This window comes from Emys orbicularis, chromosome 19, assembly GCF_028017835.1.
Source record: "Emys orbicularis isolate rEmyOrb1 chromosome 19, rEmyOrb1.hap1, whole genome shotgun sequence".
Taxonomy (NCBI): Eukaryota; Metazoa; Chordata; order Testudines; family Emydidae; genus Emys; species Emys orbicularis.
In genome coordinates, this window is record NC_088701.1 from 24,551,720 (window position 1) to 24,570,103 (window position 18,384).

Here is an 18,384-nt window from a genome sequence, read left to right on the forward strand (position 1 = left end):
TCAGCATTTATAAAGGCCGCAAACTGACCAACTATTTCGGGATGCTGTAATCTTGACTTTTTTGAAGATATTTCACTATGCATGCACTAGAACATTATCATCCTTGCTTTCCGTTGCCACTCTGTCCCTCGTTTAAAAAAAAAAATCACATTGCTGATTTCAGCCAACTCTCTTCCAGACTTATCAAAGTCTTTCTGGTGAATGCCTCAGGGAAATTCAGGGTATTTTCCATATAAAGCCTTTGTACACATTACATTTGCTGCTGTAACTGTGGGCACACTGGAATAAATTAAGGATGGAGCCACAATCCCAGCAATGAATTTAATTATTTTTGTCAATCTGTGCCATAATCTTAGCTTTTGTTTTTTTAAACACAAAGCTCCATAATGAGGGGAAGCTGAGGCTGTCACACAAGTGTACAAATTTCAGTTAAGCATTCTGGAGATGCAGTACAGTTTCTATCAAATTTTTATTTTATTTTTAATGTTTCAAAAGCTTAAATACTTCAGCCTCATTTAGAAAGATGTGACTTAAAAACATAGGCTTCTACATACTATGACATATTCTGGCCAGCAATAAAAGACTACATACATACTGAATTAAGAAAACTTCTGTAAGATTTGCATTTCTCACATTAGTTGCCTAACCAAATGTAATTTATGTTAAGGACTTCAAAAATTATAGTCCTCTACTTCAGATGTCATCATTACTTAAGCCAATTTTCTGTCTAAGTGAATTATGTATATTAATATTTACATTTTAAAAATATAGGCAAAATCCATTTTAAATTAAAGAAATATCTATACGAGTAAGTAATTCTTACTTTCAGGGGGTTATTGGATTTGGTCATGGCACAATTTTAAATAAGCAGTGAGATCCCATGGAACGAATAGCTACAGTACAGTTGCAAAGTACATTATATACTGGGGAACTGCAGGACTCGGATGACTCTTTTCTTAATAGTTTATTATCTTAAGTAAATAAACCCTCCCCTTATAGAATCATAAAACAGTATTAGATAAAAATACAAATATGTACAACAGATGAAAAAAGTAACACTACTGTAAAGGCCTTAGGAATTTTGTAACTCACACACTTGTCAACTTTGCATTGTCTATAAAGCTAATGTTCAGTAAGTAAACTGTTACAAACATTTTCCATTGTCTACCATATTTCCATTTGACCCTCAGTTGTTGATGTGATCATAATCCCACAGGATGAAATGAAGGGAATATGGTAGCGATCACAAACTTTACATCAAGTATTAGTACTTTTCACCAGCTTCATTTCTATAGTCACCATTGGTCATTTTAGTGGTCCTACAAAGTTTGTGAACATTATCCCCTCTACCCCATTACATGTTATACGCCACATAGATGGGATCTAATTGATCAGCCAGGAAACTGTCACGGAGATGCATCCGTTGTTTTTCTCCTCTGGAATTGATGGGAATAACTCCTGGATCCACCACCACCACAACTCCCACAATTAGGTAATGTTCTTCCAGAACCACATTGGTAACTAGAGGGACTAAATCCAGGGCTTCCTGTTCACAGCCGCATAGCTCCACAACTACCACCAGCAAGTTGGTCCATGTGAACACAGCACTGAAATTTAATAAAAAATATATATTTAATGCATATATTTTGTATAAACATGAAGTTACAAATCTTATTCCCCCTTCCTAGATCTTCCTCTTTTGTTCAGGTCCCCAGATATCATGGTGATGTACAAACAGTACACATACCAGAATTTTCCCTGTTGTTACATGACTGTTAGGTACCCAGTTCGTGGAAGGCAGATCTAGCATAATGCATATATAATGTAGCATATGTTTGAACTCTTCACACTTATCTGTGAGCAGACTACACACCCAGTATCTTAGCAAGGAATGGTGGTAGTACACTGGGAGGAGTGAGAGGGAAAGCGTTGAGGAGCTGCATAAAGTTACACTTTGATTTTGAACAGGATTCCCAGCCACAGTCCTTTCTACATTTGGGAACAACTGCTCCTGTTTTCCTCTGCACAAGTCCTGGATTATTCTATTGTTCACACAGCATAAGGCTCCAGGACAGTTTTTTCTTCATTCAGGCATATTAAGCGATTGTATTGGCTTTAAGATTTCTGAATTCCCTTCCCATTTGAAGCCATCCTTCTGAGGATGCAGGTGTCCTTCAAATAGATGAGTGGGAGCAAAAGAACAGAGGAAACTGTCGTCAAAGGCCACTGCAAATTTCAAACACTTTATTAACAAGCAGATCAGGATGCTACTTCGTCTGACTTGTGGGCTAAGTGTTGCTCTCAGTTCTGCAGGTATAAACAGAAGAAGAGTAAATTGTTCCTTACACACTAACACAGAGGAGATCAGAGTTTGTACTTTGTCACCTTCAGCTAAGGCTCTTGACAGAACATTAGGCCTCAACAATGAGGCCTCAACTCAATATTATCCTCAATAACTTGCCTACGGTTACACAGCAAGTCTATGGCAGACCTACGAATAGAACCCATCTGACTCCTTGCCTTGGGCTTTTACCACTTGATCCTGCTACTTTGTACAACCATCTTTTATGTTGCTGGGTAAATGGGGAAACGTGCATTCCCTAGTGTTCTAGTTTACCATTCAGCAATGCTCCTGTGTGTCCGAGATACTGAAGTCTCTATGTCAATTGGATGATAACGGAGTCCTCTCAGCTCCAAAGTTTCATCCAGTGCTCCTACGACATACAGTGCATCATGGCGATCTGGGGTTGGGGGATGAAAAATTGCACACACACATTTTAAAATGGGGGATGGAAAAAGATAAGTGGCGCGGTGAGTAAAGTATTACAAATTGTGATCTTGTATTCCCCTAGTGGTCAATCAAGTGGTAGAATTACAATAGCATTGACAAATGCCAGGTTTAAACTAGAAACTTTTGTTAGCATAATAATGTTGGTTAGGGGTGTGATTCTTTACAATATTTTTATACCAGCAAAAAGCCCTAGTATAGACACAGTTATACTAGCAAAAATGTCCTTATGATGGCACAAGCAGCGTCTCCACTAGATGAGTTATCACTATAGCTGTACCAGCACACCCTTTGTAATGCAGACAAGGTCAAAGAGTTTGCTCTCTTCCTTCCCACCAGCATAACATGCTCCAGAGAGTTGAAGTTATAAGGGGAAAATAACCTGGAATAAAGGGATAGAAAAAACTGCTACAGTCACAGACAAGACTCGTATCCAAAATCACGTCCTTTGCTACAGCAGTGTCAGGGAACGATTCACCTACCCACACCCGAGAAATAGGTCATGAGAAATCATCCATGATGTTAAATGCCAGGCTAGGTGTATGCCTTTCCTGAGACTGGTGGGGGAGAGTAGGCCTCATAACTCTCTACATTGGCACCTGTTCTCTAAGCTAGGGTACAATTAACTGAAGCCTGAAGAAAGCTCAGTTCATCCCTACTGGCCAGTGAAGAGTCAGACACAGGACACAGTTGGGAAAATAAGGCATGGGTTTTTAGGACACGGTTGTTCCAGCCTGGAGGACGTTGCAAAGTGCCAGATACCTGATGCTTGGAGACCTGGTGCTAGAGAAGAAATTAAAATCAATAGCATCAGCTTTAGTGAGCGAGCAGGGGAGGCCTGGAGCAGATTCACATTAACAGCCGAAACCATGGAAAATTCTCCATCTTTGCTAAAAAGGAGAAAGGCGCCCATTTTTATCTTACCTCCACTGGCAGCTGTGAGCTCCGTCCGGCGAACAAAGCCAAGGTATCCAGTTCTAGCCCAAAGTGTCTGAGCAGCATCGCCAAAGCTCAGACGAGTGTTGAAATGATCAGCTTGAAGGGATTCATTATCATAGATGGTATAGTAACCACTAGCCGTGTGGGGACTGTTCACCCAAATCTAGAGAGGAGATAATACGGTTCTGAGACCCATACACCATTGAAATGGAGCCTTCTTCAAGCAAAAGGATTAAATGTATTGTACTTCACAAAGAAATCATTGAGGGACTGAATTGTAAAAGGAAGTTCTTTTTATTGAAGATTTAGTTGGCACAGTAACTATTTGGCAGCTTAGCTCTGGGTGCCCAAAGAGCAGCCCAAGGGCCAAACACATCCTGTAGAGCATTTTACAGCTGCCCTCCTCCTGTAACAGGAAGAGGATGGATAAACTACAAGTTTTTATTGCTTGTGAATTCAAACAACGATTTCTATCTATCTATCAAGACAGGTCTAACTACAATAAAATAATCAGAACAGCATGCAAGCTCAATTGCAAATTTGACTGTTTCTTTAGAATCCAACTGTCAATTACAGTAATCCAGGTGCAGTAATCCACAGCTAAATGAAATTTGCAATGGAGTGAACCTTCATTTCTAAAATTATCTCTCTAGTTTTGACATTAAACTTAATGCCCACACACAAGCTCTAGGCACCCCAACAGTACTTAGATTTCTAAATACCCAGCAACATTAACCCTTATGTGTAAATAAACTCTGCCAACCAGCAGCCTTAAAATAATCAAATGGAGATAATATAGCTCAGCCAGCAGACAAAAACAGAGCAACTCCCCAAACAGCAATTAAACCAGCAGCTACCTCCCCAAGGTGAGAATCTCCAACAGGCCCCTTGGTCTCAGGATTGACTATAATCACTTTGACTCCAGGCAAAATCTAAAGGACACAACAAGGAAAGTGAGTAAATCAGTTCATGGACTTCTGCCTGTAAGTGTCCAAAATACAAAAGAAGTTAGTTCACCTCTTGATTTTTGTGAGCATGGGTTTCACCTTCTATGGAATGTGTGTGTACCTGTATTTGCACATCTACACAGGATATTAAGAACTGACTAATGTTATAGCAAGAATGCATTAATGACTCTCAAGGTCCAAGCAAGTGAGGGTTTCTGGGGCTGTAAATTCAGGACATCAGGGGTTAACTCCTATATGTTTTTTGAGAGTTTGCATAATGAAGTCTGCCCAGACCACTTGGAAAAACTGTTTCTATTGCTGTTACTTCATTTAAGCAAAGGACTAACAGCCACTGCACATCCCAATGCATGCTGCCATCCAGGATACAGCATACTGCTTACAGAACTCTGATAAAGTGAAAACATTTACTGTAAAATAGAATCAAGCCCCGCTGCCCTCACCCTCAAATTGTTCCAGTGCATTGCAATTGAAGTTACAGCAAAGCCTGCTATTAGAGTGAAAAAAAAAAAAGACTTCAATGTATGTGGGTTTCTCTGCACCAGGGAGTTAGTTCAATGATCATCTTTCTCATGCCATACTGCATGACTGGCTTAATACAGATGCCTCCCTGAACTACAAGTTCGCATATAAAATGTTTCTGAAGGACACAAACACACTTGGTCACATGCTCTGTGCGCCAAGCCATTAGGGAAGTGGATGTGAAATTACCTTCCCAGATTCCGAAAGCAGCAGGCTCTGTGGAGCTCCCCTCTCTACCAAACGCACTCTGAAGGGAAAAAACATTATGATGAAAAGCAAGAACTTCATTTACCATCTACCAAGAAGGAATCTCATGGCCAACACAGTATTCTCCAGGAGGTTATGTAGAGGATGAATAATAAGTAAAGTGCAATGTAAATACACTGTACCTGTCATGTCTTAAGGATTTCAGATCTACGTACACTGTGGTAGGGTCAGGCCCAGAGGTTCCCTAAAGATTAACATTAAAGAACATGTTAATATTTTCTGTTTCTAATTATATGACGGTCAATGATAATTAATATAAAGTGTAAAAACCATACAGAAGAGCAGACAATTATATGAATAAAAAAACCCAAAACAACCAACCACCCCCACTCCCCACGCACAAAGAGCATTACTTTTTGGACACTGACTCCCTGGAAATAGTCCGAGCTGGGCTGTTTAATTAGTACAAATGTGGTGTGTGTGTTTGGGCTCCTGGAGAAGTGCCCTCACTTCTCACCCACCCACACTAGACTCTCCATCTCCTGCTCAAAGAACGTCACACACTGGCCCTTCCTTTTAGGGTTTGTTTCTCTTTACTCTGTTTTCTAGTAACTCTTCAAAGAAAAGAAATCAGAAAATACCAAACTGTTTCAAGTCTCACTTTTTAAACGATCAAACAACAATGACAAGGCTGGTGCTCAAAGCCATTGCATTGATAAAGACAAGGTAATCCATGCCTCTGCCAAGGCAGGAGCTCTCAAATGTTTCCTTATGCTTCATACAGATGCTAGAATTCATCTTCACATTTCCCACCCCGGCAGCTGCACCAGAGGGAGCGCTAGCATAGACAGGCCACCAGCCGATACTTCTGTTCTGAATGCTCCAACCATTGCTCTTATCCGTGGAGTGGCAAATGCTGGAAAACTGGGGGGGAAATGCTGGAATAGATACAACCTTACAGTAGGCCACACCTTGAGAGAAATTAACCCATGGCACCACCCCTTCCATTCATGACTAACATCCCTGTGGCAACTGCAGTTATTTCTTACATGGAAATGCAGAAGTTTGGAAGTATTATCAAGTGTTTTTAGATTCTTTAATGCAATCTGGCAGCTGGAAACAAGGAGGAACTGCCTGCACTGTGTGCCTTGCTGCTCTCCACAGAGCACCAGTGAGTGCTCCTCAGACCAGAGTTTGAGCTAAGTTAACAATTTAGCAGCATGTGTTGGTTATGAAGAGTTTGCCAATTCAGAGCTCGACAGAATCTGGAAACCTGGTGCCACTGACAACATAATGGTCATCCACATTAAATACCCCTTTGGTACCTGTAAACAGATAGCTACGTTGACTCTTGACCCAAAGGTGGTGCTCACAGCACGGGATGACAGGCCAATGTCTTTGAAAAGCTTGGAGAAGGACTGGGTGAGAGAAATTCGTGGCCGCTCTTCTGCAACCACCACACAGGTCCGGACACACGACAGATTAATTCCTCTTGCCTGCAGAAACATGGTGCAGATACAGATAAATGCAAACAATTGCTGCTCTGCCTCTGACAAACGAAGCAGAGTCCCACAGAAGACTGTTTGCCTCCTCCTCCACACCTAATCAGCAGGAGACGACAGGTCCACAAGTGAAGGATACCTCCCATTACGCCACTCATGATAAGTGTACCTTATTGTGTCCCTGTTGGCAGGCTATCAAATGTGACTCTGATCAGGCAGCCCAAAAAGCATAAATGGAATAATGGCATTTTCAATTCTGCTTCCTATCCAGCTATAAGGAATACAGCGCTCTGCATTTCTGTAGTACCTCATCCCTGAGTTTAACTAAGCCTCACCACACCCCTGCTGGGTAGTTTAGGATTATCACTCCCATTTTACAGATGAGGAAATGGAGGCACAAATGGGTGAAGTGACTTGCTGAAGGTCACTCTGAGGCTACAGCAGAGCTGGGCACAGACCCCTCAGTTATGTACTCTAATCACTGGAAAACATCACTGCTGCCCCATAATTAAAGAAAAATGGACAGCACTACCAGCTTTGCAGAGCTGCACAGTAACCTATGTGATTGGGGATATCATGCAAAGTATAAAACTTCAGAACATTTTGTACTGTCAGTGGTGCACAATTGAGTGGTGACTTTGTAGACGGAGCACAAAGCCAGTTTTAGGAAAATAGATGCAAGTAGTAATCATAAACCTTGAGCATATTTATTTTTTCCTCCTGCTCTTCCAGAGAGTCATGCTGCTGCTTAATGGCTTGGCCAGCAGATATGCTGTATCCTCAGCTGGCTTAGAGCCCTGCAGCAGGCTGATGGTATATAGCTGGCAGCATGCAGCATGATGCTGCTGCTACTGCCTCCGCCTTCTAAGGTTTGCTAATCTCCATTTGCTTTGGCACAAGACTGGGTACCAACTTTTAAAATCAGTGTAAGATACTGACAAAGGTTCTTACCTTTAACACTTCAACCTGATTTCCAAGTCCCTTTGTGCACAACTCCATGACTGAATAGGAACAGAAAGTGTCCCTTATTTTGTACTGACTGACAGTGGAAAGCCAGAGGAAAAGATTGGATTCCAACTCCATAGGAGGAATTAAGATGGACTGGTGACCAGAATACACGCTGCCATGGAAGATTAGAGAGAGAAAGATTTTACTATAGAAGCTGGTTAGCATTAAGTTTGTTTTTGTTATTTTTGATCACTGACACATAGTGATGTTAGGACCAAACGTAGGTAATGGGATTCCATGTCTGGGATAATTTGATGACAACACTAGTGCCCATCTCCTTTATAATGTGCAGCAACATTGTATTTGTAATAAAAGTGTCTTGTAACTGAGAAGTGGTGCACACACTTCCCATTGCCAATGTGAAAGAGAAACGCAGGCCCCGAAAATACATTTCATCGTAATATGTAACCAACAAAGAAAATGGGAGAAACTTTCTAGAGCTAATCTCTTGCAGTGCATCTACATGTTAAGAGAAAAACAGCCACACCTGGATAGATCTTAAAACCGGAGGGGAAGGTGGTCATGTTATTGAGCATTCAGTGCCAGATCCTGAGCTGGTATAAACTGGAATCATTCCACTGAAGACAATGTAGCTGTGTCAATTTATACCAGTTGAACATACAGCCCTCCATTTCCTGTTTTAAAACCAATCAATATCTTACCCTTTTGTTTTCATTCCAACTCATACCTGCAAAGGCACCAGAGCGTAAAGCCAAGTCCGCAGTAGGGATCAAGACAAATGGCAATCTGCCGAGAGGAATAGAGCTCACACTGGAGCTTTATCGCCCTGCAAAGCGCATTCACTGCTGAGTGGGACATCTGTAACAAAAGACAGAGAGGGATAGATACAGTGTTGAAATCCAAGAACATAGGAACAGGATTTCTCTGAGTCAGCTGGATACAGTGAAATATGGGCTTGGTTTCCTAACAATGCTACTCCACAAATTAACTACCCTTATCGCACATGGTGAGTGCAAAACATTGTGGAAGCTTCCACACAAAGCTCTGTTTATCTTAGATCATTAAAGCATGTTATAAAAGGAGCAGCAGCTTCAGTTTCTCACTATACACCTCCCACAGCATCCGAGCCCAGCCAGCACCCTACACCAGAGCCTAAGGGCTCAGTTTTTACTCCTGTTTCTTTCACACCCTTTTCTCTGTTGCCAACTGCCAGAGCTACTCTCTGCTTTCAGTGGAGGCCAGTGAATGCTGTTCCAATAGTTCACTGTTAGCCGAGACTGCAGAGCAATACCATCATCATTCCCTGTTCACCTAAATATGCAATTCTCCATCAGCCTAGGCACCTGAAATCCTGAGGCTGCTTCTGGCCACTGTCTTCCGGCATGGCAGCCCAATGCAGAGCTGCTTTACCAGCCTGAAGCCAGATTGCATTTTTTGGATCTGCCAATACATAGCTTTACTCTCCCAGTTTATTAACTGGGACAAGTGATTTTTAAATTAAATCACAAGAGCCACTTAAAAAAAAAAAAAGAAAAAGATTCAGCCAAAAAAAGGTTATACGAGACCTTCCTTCTCATCAGATGTTACTGTACCTTCACTCCCGTAAGCATGCCTGTCGTGGACACACTAAAATCTAGGTATGCCAACATCTCTGGTGTGGGTGGTTTATAGATCTGAGGTAGCCGCTTCCTGGGCAAGTCATCTGTGTGGGTAAGAAACAAAAAGTCTTATGATTCTGTTGTTTCTGAATTGGGATTCTCAGGGATGATGGAACTTTCAATGACTAGGATGAGATGAATGCATGAGAAGAGCAAGCCTTCTCGATAATTAGCTGTGGAATTACCTTCCACAAGAGAGTGACCAACATGTCTCACTGCTTTCAGGAGGAAGTGCATGGGCCATTTCTATGTTAAAGCTTTCCCATTAAAAAAAAATCTGTCTGCTCTTGGAAAGGAGGAGAAAAGAATCTAGCTGTGTGTGTGAACCCTATTCATTTGGACTGTAAGGTGCTCTGATACCACTCTGAGGAGTAAAGGGTGGGGAGATTCAATCGATGTTGCGAGGCACTGAATCAAATACGTAAATGCTATCAAGATATTACACTTGCCATGTGCCATTCAGTGCTTGTCCTCTATTCTGAAACTGCCAGATAGGGGGCCAGTCAGTGCTAACTATGACATGGATACCTGTTCTGAGGCCACTAACATCAACTGGACTTTAAATTTTACCCCCATGCTATAATTCTACATGGGGCTCAGCTCTGCACAAGGAATAATTAGAGTTTCCAGGGTCAACCCTGGGTCAGATTACAAGGCAATCCCAGCCTTCTCTAAACACTCTTTGTTCAAATTAATTCAAGAACATTCAATATTTTTAGTCGAAAGGGGCTAGAAAGTCTTGAGACACCCTCTCTGTTCCATCTGGAGTTGTATCCTTCCCACAAACTGCTTTCCTCATTCACAAAATGTCAGATCTCATAATAGGAGACTGTCAGCACAGCTCTCCCCGCCCCCTTTTTTTTTTTAATTGTATGTTTAAAAGTGTAAAAGCTGGGAGCTGCTGAACCACAGTCTCTCTGAGCTGCTTTTTCTGAGCATTGAAGCCCCCAGAGCAGCCAGTCAGATAGTGTCTGTATTGGCAACACCAGAACCTCTTATGAGTCAGAATCCCTACATGCGGCTTTGAAAATCTTGGAAATTTGGCAAAGAGAAGTTCTCACCTGTGTCAATGATGGTTGGCCAGGTTTTCACATCCACAGCAGCAGCTGCCTCTCTGGATTTCAGTAGTCTCATTAAGGTCTGAGTTGTGAGAATGCAGGCAGCTTTGCTGACCTAAAAATATAACCAACCAATGATTACTAGAATGTGAAAGAGAAACACATGTGGCCTTTCAAGCCCCATAACTAGTGGAGGTTGTGGGTATGCTTGTGCAATGCACTTTCCCCACCTGTGGGCCAGCCTCCCCTACAGTCTCTCACTAACGTCCTTTGCTATTCCAAAACACACCACCCTGCTCAGCCAAGACCCCAAATTCATACTAAAATGCAACGTGGCAAGATCTTTGGAGAGGCTGAGTAGGGATGTTATGTCAGGTGGAAACCGGACAGTACCTCTCCCTCCATACCTACAGAGTCAGCCTAGGCCAGTTACTGTAATTAGTAGGTAATTGGTAGACTGGCACTTGCCCAGTAGTCACTTAGAGGTACAGTGTTGCAATAAGGAAGTGTTATTTACTCCTTCTCATAACACAAGAACTAGGGGTCACCAAATGAAATTAATAGGCAGCAGGTTTAAAAACAAACAAAAGGAAGTATTCCTTCACACAACACACAGTCAACCTACTCCTTGCCAGAGGATGCTGTGAAGGCCAAGACTGTAACAGAGTTCAAAAAAGAACTAAATAAGTTCATGGAAGATAGCTCCATCAATGGCTATTAGCCAGGAGGGGCTGGAATGGGTGTCCCTAGCCTCTGTTTGCCAGAAGCTGGGAATGGGCAACAGGGAATGATGATGATTACCTGTTCTGTTCATTTCCTCTGAAGCCCCTGGCATTGGCCACTGTCAGAAGACAGAATACTGGGCTAGATGGACCTTTGGTCTGATCCAGTATGGCCGTTCTTATGAGTTATTAGGTGGTAACAAGCCTGTGGGTCACATAAGTTAGCCTATTCCTGTTACCATGTATTTTGCAGCAACTTGTATCACCCCGTAACAGCTAACGGCAGCTGTTATACTGAATTCTCATTTATTAAAAAAAAAGTCAAACAGTTCATTCTGATGCGAGAGGGTGTTCTAATATACTGCAGCCATGAAAGATAGCATGAGAGATTTCATTCTTACTACTCTCCAAATCCAAACACCAGAATAATGGTGCCCCATGCCAGGCCCATAGGTTGCAGCTTCCTATTACTCACATCTACGATCATTCGCACAGTGGGCAGAGTCGCAGTTAGGTTCTGAGCATGAGGTGGTCGAACGGTCACAGGAATGCAGCCAGCATACAAACAGCCATAGAATGCAGCGATGAGTTCAATGCCTGCAAGAACACAAGAGGCTGTCACACAAGTCCTCGTGACACTAACCTCTACTCCAGTGGTTCCCAAACTGTGAGGCACTCCCACTAGGGGGGCACAGAGGAATTTTTTGGGGAGGTGCACGTAGGGTGACCAGATAGCAAGTATGAAAAATCGGGACAGGGGGGTAATAGGCGCCTATATAAGCTCCTTGATATTGATATGGAGAGGGAGCTCGTCTGCGACCGAGGCCCTGCATTTGGAGGTCTCCCAAATGCGCAACCCATCTCAGAGCTGACGCATCTATTACCAGTGACAAGGAAGGCTGAGGGCTGCTGAAGGGGACTCCTTCACACAGTGTCCGAGGGTCGAGCCACCATTGAAGGGACTCAAGCACCTGCCCCGGCACCATGACCACTGAATTCACGCTGTCGCGTCCCAGGCGATAGGCCGAAGTGAGCCACATAAGTGCAGGCTGCTATGTGGACGAGGAGACTCAGGCATCCCCTGGCTGTGGTGGTCAGGTATTGCCTGAGGCCTTGAATGACATCCATCATGGCTTGGAATTGGGACTCTGGCAAAAGTGCTCTTGCCTGAACCGAGTATAAAACCACCCCGATGAATTCTATTCTCTGGGTTGGTGCCAAGGTTGACTTGTTCAAGTTGAGGAGGAGACCCAGTCTCTCAAATGTGGATCTGACCAATCGGACTTCAGACTCCACCTGCCCCCTGGTGCGACCCCTGAGTAGCCAGTCGTGGAGGTAGGGGTATACCTGCACCTGCCTCCGACGGAGGAAAGCAGCCATGACCGACATGCACTTGGTGAACACTAGGGGGGCTGTTGAGAGGCCGAATGGAAGGACGATAAATTGATAATGTTTGTGGTCGATCACGAAGCGTAGGAATCACCTGTGTGCAGGCCGAATAGCTATATGGAAGTACGAGTCTTTCATGTCGAAGGTGGCGTACCAGTCTCCCAGATCCCAGGGAGACCATGTGGAATGTCAACTTTACCATGAACTTGTTGAGTCCTCGCAGATCTAGAATGGGTCTGAAACCCCCCTTGGCTTTGGGGATTAGGAAGTATCGGGAATAGAACTCCTTGCCCGAGGAACCTCCTCCACTGCTCCCATGGCAAGGAGCGCCCGCACCTCCTGGATAAGGAGTTGCTCATGAGAAAATGGGGAAGGGGGGTGGGAGAGAGGGTAGGAGCAGAATTGGAGAGAATATCCCACTTCTACCGTACGGACAACCCAGCAGTCCGAAGTTATTTGGGACCAAGCATGGCAGAAGTGGGACAGACGATTCAAGAAAGACAGGGAAGGATCCAGAAGTGAGGCTGGTGCGCTGTCCTCGGGCGCACCTTCAAAAGGCCTGCTTGGAACCCAACGATGGTTTAGTCGGGCTCTGGCCCTGCCCGGGCAGGGGATTTGAAGGCTTTTGTCTGCCATTCCTGCCCCATCTCCTATAAAAGTCCTGCCTTGGCCAAGGAGGATAGGAGTGCTGCTGTTGAGGCTTGAAATGTTTACATTGGGTTGCCAGGGTGTGCATACCCAAGGATTTCATGGTAGCCGTGGAGTCCTTTAGGCTATGCAGCGTAGACTCAGTCTGCTCTGTAAACAGACCTGCCCCATCAGAAGGCAGGTCCTGCATGGTCTGTTGAACCTCGGGCTGGAGTCCCAAGGCCTGCAGCCATGAGCTACGCCTCATAGCAATGCCAGAGAACAAGGTGCACACCACTGAGTCTGCAGCGTCCAGTGAGGCCTGTAAAGAGGTCTGTGCCACCGCTTTGCCCGCCTCCCCTATTGCTCCAAACTCCTGCCTGGACTCTGTTGGCACCAGCTCCTTAAACTTGAGCATCAAGTTCCAGGAGTTGAAGCTGTATCTACTCAGAATTGCCTGCTTGTTGGCAATCCTGAGTTGCAACCCCCCCCGGGGAATACACTTTGTTCCCAAAGAAATCTAGGCGCTTGGTGTCCTTGGACTTAGACGCTGGGGCTTGTTGTCCCTGCCGCTTAGTGTGACCAGACGTCCCGATATTACCAGGACAGTCCCGATTTTAGGGGACTTGTCCCGTGTCCGGACCTTACATCGGTCGGGACGCACTTTATGTCCCGATATTGGGGGACCACGGCAAGCCGGCGCCGCTCCCCGCTTCTTCCGGGCCCTGGGGCAGCGCAGCTGAGCTCCCGGCGCCCGCCGGCCGGCCGGAGCCTGCAGAGTGCTGCAGCCCCACTCCCCAGGCACGCACAGAGGCGGGGCGGGGCTTGTAGGCGCCGGCAGCCTGCAGCGGGCAGAGAGCGCCCCTGCCCCCGCCCAGTGGAGGGAGCTCTTTGGGGGGCGGCTCTGGTTGCTGGGTGGGGGGCAGGGATGGTAGCCTGGCTCAGCTCGTAGCTGAGCAGCAGCAGCTCGCGTTGCTCCTGAGCCACCGGCCACTCGCTCTAGGTAACTGCTCGCCTCCCTTTCCGCTGGCTCCCCGGTTCCAAAAGCCTCCAGTCCGGGACGGGGTTTAAAGGAGCAGCCCCCTAGCCATGCTGCCTGCCCTGCCCTCCTCTGGGGGCGGAGGAGCTCTCTGGAGTTAGGGCAGTCTTGCAGACCCAGCAATCGCTGTTTCCAGAGCCGAAGTCTCTTCCCCTGGAAGGGAGGGGATCTGGGTGGACGGAGGCGTTTGTAAATGCACCATAGATTGAGTGGCTCTTGTTGATATACACAAGTACTGCTGTGTGCTCTCTTGAACGGAGTGGGTGTGTGGGGGGCTTTGGTTTCTGCTCTCTGCTAAACAACGAAGGCTTAAAAATGTGAAGAGGAGGACCAGTCTGAGGGGAGCAGAGTCTCAGCCATAGGTGTGTTAGGTTGAAAAGTACCTCCCGAGTCCCACTATACAAAAAGAATTGGGGGTTTGTTGTTGCTGGCTGCCGCACCTCCCCGGCCCGCCCCCGCCAATTTTTCCTCCTGTGCTCCGGCGGTGGTTTTTTTTTTTTGCTCCACCCCCCCGCGTCCCAATATTTCACTTCTGTCATCTGGTCACCCTACTGACGCTCCTTTTCATTTACTGCAGCCACCACCAATGAGCAAGGCTCCGGGTGTGTGAAGAGGTATACGTACCCCTTAGATGGGACGAAATACTTCCTCTCCACACCCTTCGCGGTGAGAGGGATGAAGACCAAATGGTCTTCGCAGTGGCCTGTATGATCTTGATGAGGGGTAGAGCCACCCCTAACGGGCCTTCCGGGGTCAGGAAGTCGACCACCGGGTCCTCCAACTCCACCACCTCCTTGGCCTGCAAGCCCATATTTTGCGCCACCCTGCGAAGGAAGTCCTGGTGGGCACGCCTGTCTATGAGGGGCAGTCCAGAGACGGAGATGTCTGCAACCGCCTCATCTGGGGAGGATGATGAGGAGGCTAATGGGGAAACAGGGTCCTCCTGACACACTCTGTCTCCAGGGGCTTCCGGTTCCGCTTCTGTGTCGGAGCCCATCACACCTGGATCAGGCTCAGGAGCGGAGGTTGGTTCCAGGGGAAGTAGTGTGACTGGTACCTCCTCGGCACCCCTAGTTCAGAGGTTGCTGAATGGGAACCTTTGGATTGGATGCCCTGGGCCTGGTGGTACGCCCACGGGGTCCTCTCTGGGACGCACCCTATTGGCCAGCTCCGAAGGGGTTGGTCTCTGAGTTGGAGATCCACTCCCCTGCTTCTGGTGCCGCTTTTGCGTTGGAGAATGGAACGGGGCCGGGTCAGTCTCGACGGTTTTGGCGCCGGGGAACGGTGGTGCCGCAGGTGTCTCCCAGAGTCCATCCGCGGTGCCGCTTCTACCACTGCCGCTGGGGTACTGCGCATCGATGAGCTCGGTGCCGGGTCTTGCCGTGCTGGTGTAGGTTGCAATCTAAGTGCCACCTCCATAAGGAGCTGCTTGAGGCAAAATTTTCGCTCCTTTTTTGTTCTGGGGCGAAACCCTTTACAAAGCCTGCACTTCTCCACTTGGTGTGCTTCCCCCAGACACTTTAAGCAAGCGTCGTGGGGGTCACCCGTTGGCATGGGCTTATTGCAGGACTTGTAGGGTTTGAACCCTTGGGACTTAGGCATACCCCAAGTCCCAACAGGGAATGCGGTTCGGGTGAAGGGGAAGACACCCTACTCCCAACAGCTATCTGCTGTAACCGAAAACACTGAAACTAAACTTAACGAGGCTAGGAATAACTGTGAACTAAACTAAACGGAAAGGTCGGGAAAACGAGGAGAGCTTGGCTAAGCAAGTCACCGCAGTTCCAACGACTGTCACTGGCGGTAAGAAGGAACTGAGGAGGTGCCAGGTCAGCGGGGTCATATATTGAGCGCTATATGAAGGTGCCACTCCACGGTGCTGCTAGGGGAAAAACTTTCCAACAACTGTGCACGCGGCGCACACGCACCTAATTGAAATCGATATGAGCAATCACTCGAAGAAGACTAATTCTACAGAAAGCCATCCTGGTAGCTAAGTCACAGTAAATCAGACATCTCTATACCACGACTGAAAGGCAGCCACCTCTGGGGTGGAGAGTAGCCACCAAATGGCATGCAGAACATTCCCACAGGAGTGAGGCCTCAATACTCTAATGTCCACACAGAACAGACAAGACCCAGAAGTCCCCCTTGGAGTAGGGACAAGCCCCTTTCTCCATTAGATCCAATGTGGCCACAATAGTATTTTCAAATAAAACTTAGAAAGTATCAATGGGATCTTTGATGTCCACAGGCAGAAGACTTGAACTTCTAAGATTTCATCTGAAAGGCCAAGACACAGTAAGATACACAGAACTCAGTGCATCTGTCAGAGTGAAGTCAAACTGAGCCAGCCTTTCCAGGATTCAATACAGCCTAGGGATGCCAAGCCTGATGCTGAGACCCCTAACACACCCCAGTCCCTATGAAACATAACTACTTGGTGTTAAAACCAGATCAGTTACATGGTCGACTCCAGGTATCGCCACTCAACAATCCCAGTGCGGATGCTGCTCAACAGTTTAAGTCTTACAAGTTTTGAAAGTTGGATTAATAGATTGTTGTGTATTTTCCCAGTGCGGATTCTGGCCAGCACCAACATGACCTTACCAGGAGGATAGAGCAGCACCACGTTGTCTCCTGCATTCAGATGTCCCTTGTCGTACAGAACTGATGCAATTCTCTCTGCTCTCTTGTGCAGCTGGAGGCAGGTGGCTGTGCACACAGGAGTTCCCTTGAAAGGAGAGAGAAATGTAGTGAATGAGAGCCGGGACAGCACAAGTCAGCTGCACAAAGGGCAGCACAGATGGAAGTTTATACAGTCAGAGTCAATCCATACCCATTAGCTACCATGAATAGGCTGTGGGTGCCTGATGCGCCATTTATCCAGTGTTTAATGTCACCGAAATGCATTGAACTGACCCTACTCCTAGGAAATGTCACTTATCAGGGAGTTGATTCAGCAGGTTCTCCTGCACCTACTGTGCTATACAGCTCCCTGACAAAACACACTCAAACCGAACTTCTAAGGTGGTGCAAGGGCTGATGGGACCTGCAGACTCCAGGTAGTTTTAAAGCAAAGTGAAGCAATTGTTAAAGAATGAGCAGTATCATCTAACATCTTCAGGTGAAAAAAGCTTCCAGTTTTGAAGAGTTAAATTTTAAATAAACCCAAAGCCTTAGGCTGAATGTTAAGGTTTATACACTTCACCTTGTAGGCCTCACACGCACACGCAGAGATAGACAGATATAGTGTGTGCGCGCACGCGTTGGGAATTACGTGAAGGAGCACGAGCCAGGAAAGTTTATAGAAACATCCTTCTGAATGTAGAGCTTCTAGTCCCACTTCAGGCAGCAGACTCTGATCCCTACTGTACTTACATAGGGGCAGAAAAGGGAGAGATTTCTGCCTTTCTCCCTATGCAGGGAGGAGGAAGCAGGGAGAAGAAGAGACCAAGAATTTGGCTTGGCTCCTGAATGATCCTCTGAAAGTTCTTTAAAACATAGGAGGAGCAGCACCTTGACTCTGGTCATTTAATGGTGGCACATTTATGATGCTAAACAACATGAAGAGATGATGCTGTGAAGTTAATGAAAACTTTCCACATCAGTGTCACATGTCACCTCTATAGTTACAGTGGCCATGACGACACTTTCATCCTGACGACCAAGATGCACCCACTCACCTGAGACCCAACACAGCCCTAGACTGCGGCAAGCTCATAGCCTCTTCCAAACCAGCACCACGTGATAATCTGAGCCCAACAAAAAAACCATTCTAATCCGTACCTTGGCATTTAGCAGAAGGAAGAGCGTGTGATCAGGGGTTGCTTGAGCTCTCCACTGTAACACCTCCGTCAGGAACTGGTGCTGCAATGAGAGGCAGTAGTGAGTGCCAGCACAAATTCTCCGAGATGACAATTTCACATCACTGCTCCGTGTTTTATTCAACTGGGGGGTGAAATGCTTTCCCACATGCTGGCCACAATAAGCATCTGG

General features: G+C 46.0%; 1 protein-coding gene across 1 annotated transcript in view; it reads right to left on the bottom strand.

Annotated features, from left to right (window-relative positions):
• Positions 1 to 495: 495 nt before the first annotated feature.
• DIP2B (disco interacting protein 2 homolog B) overlaps positions 496 to 18,384 on the bottom strand; it is a 40,724-nt gene continuing 22,835 nt past the window's right edge. Inside the window, 15 exon segments of the mRNA XM_065419476.1 lie at positions 496 to 1,607; positions 2,618 to 2,741; positions 3,713 to 3,890; positions 4,585 to 4,659; positions 5,404 to 5,461; positions 5,604 to 5,700; positions 6,278 to 6,294; positions 6,712 to 6,917; positions 7,875 to 8,043; positions 8,620 to 8,750; positions 9,485 to 9,594; positions 10,612 to 10,723; positions 11,806 to 11,927; positions 16,996 to 17,119; positions 18,175 to 18,255. Of these exon segments, the coding sequence (XP_065275548.1) occupies positions 1,355 to 1,607; positions 2,618 to 2,741; positions 3,713 to 3,890; positions 4,585 to 4,659; positions 5,404 to 5,461; positions 5,604 to 5,700; positions 6,278 to 6,294; positions 6,712 to 6,917; positions 7,875 to 8,043; positions 8,620 to 8,750; positions 9,485 to 9,594; positions 10,612 to 10,723; positions 11,806 to 11,927; positions 16,996 to 17,119; positions 18,175 to 18,255 (1,857 nt within the window). The 3' untranslated portion in view covers positions 496 to 1,354.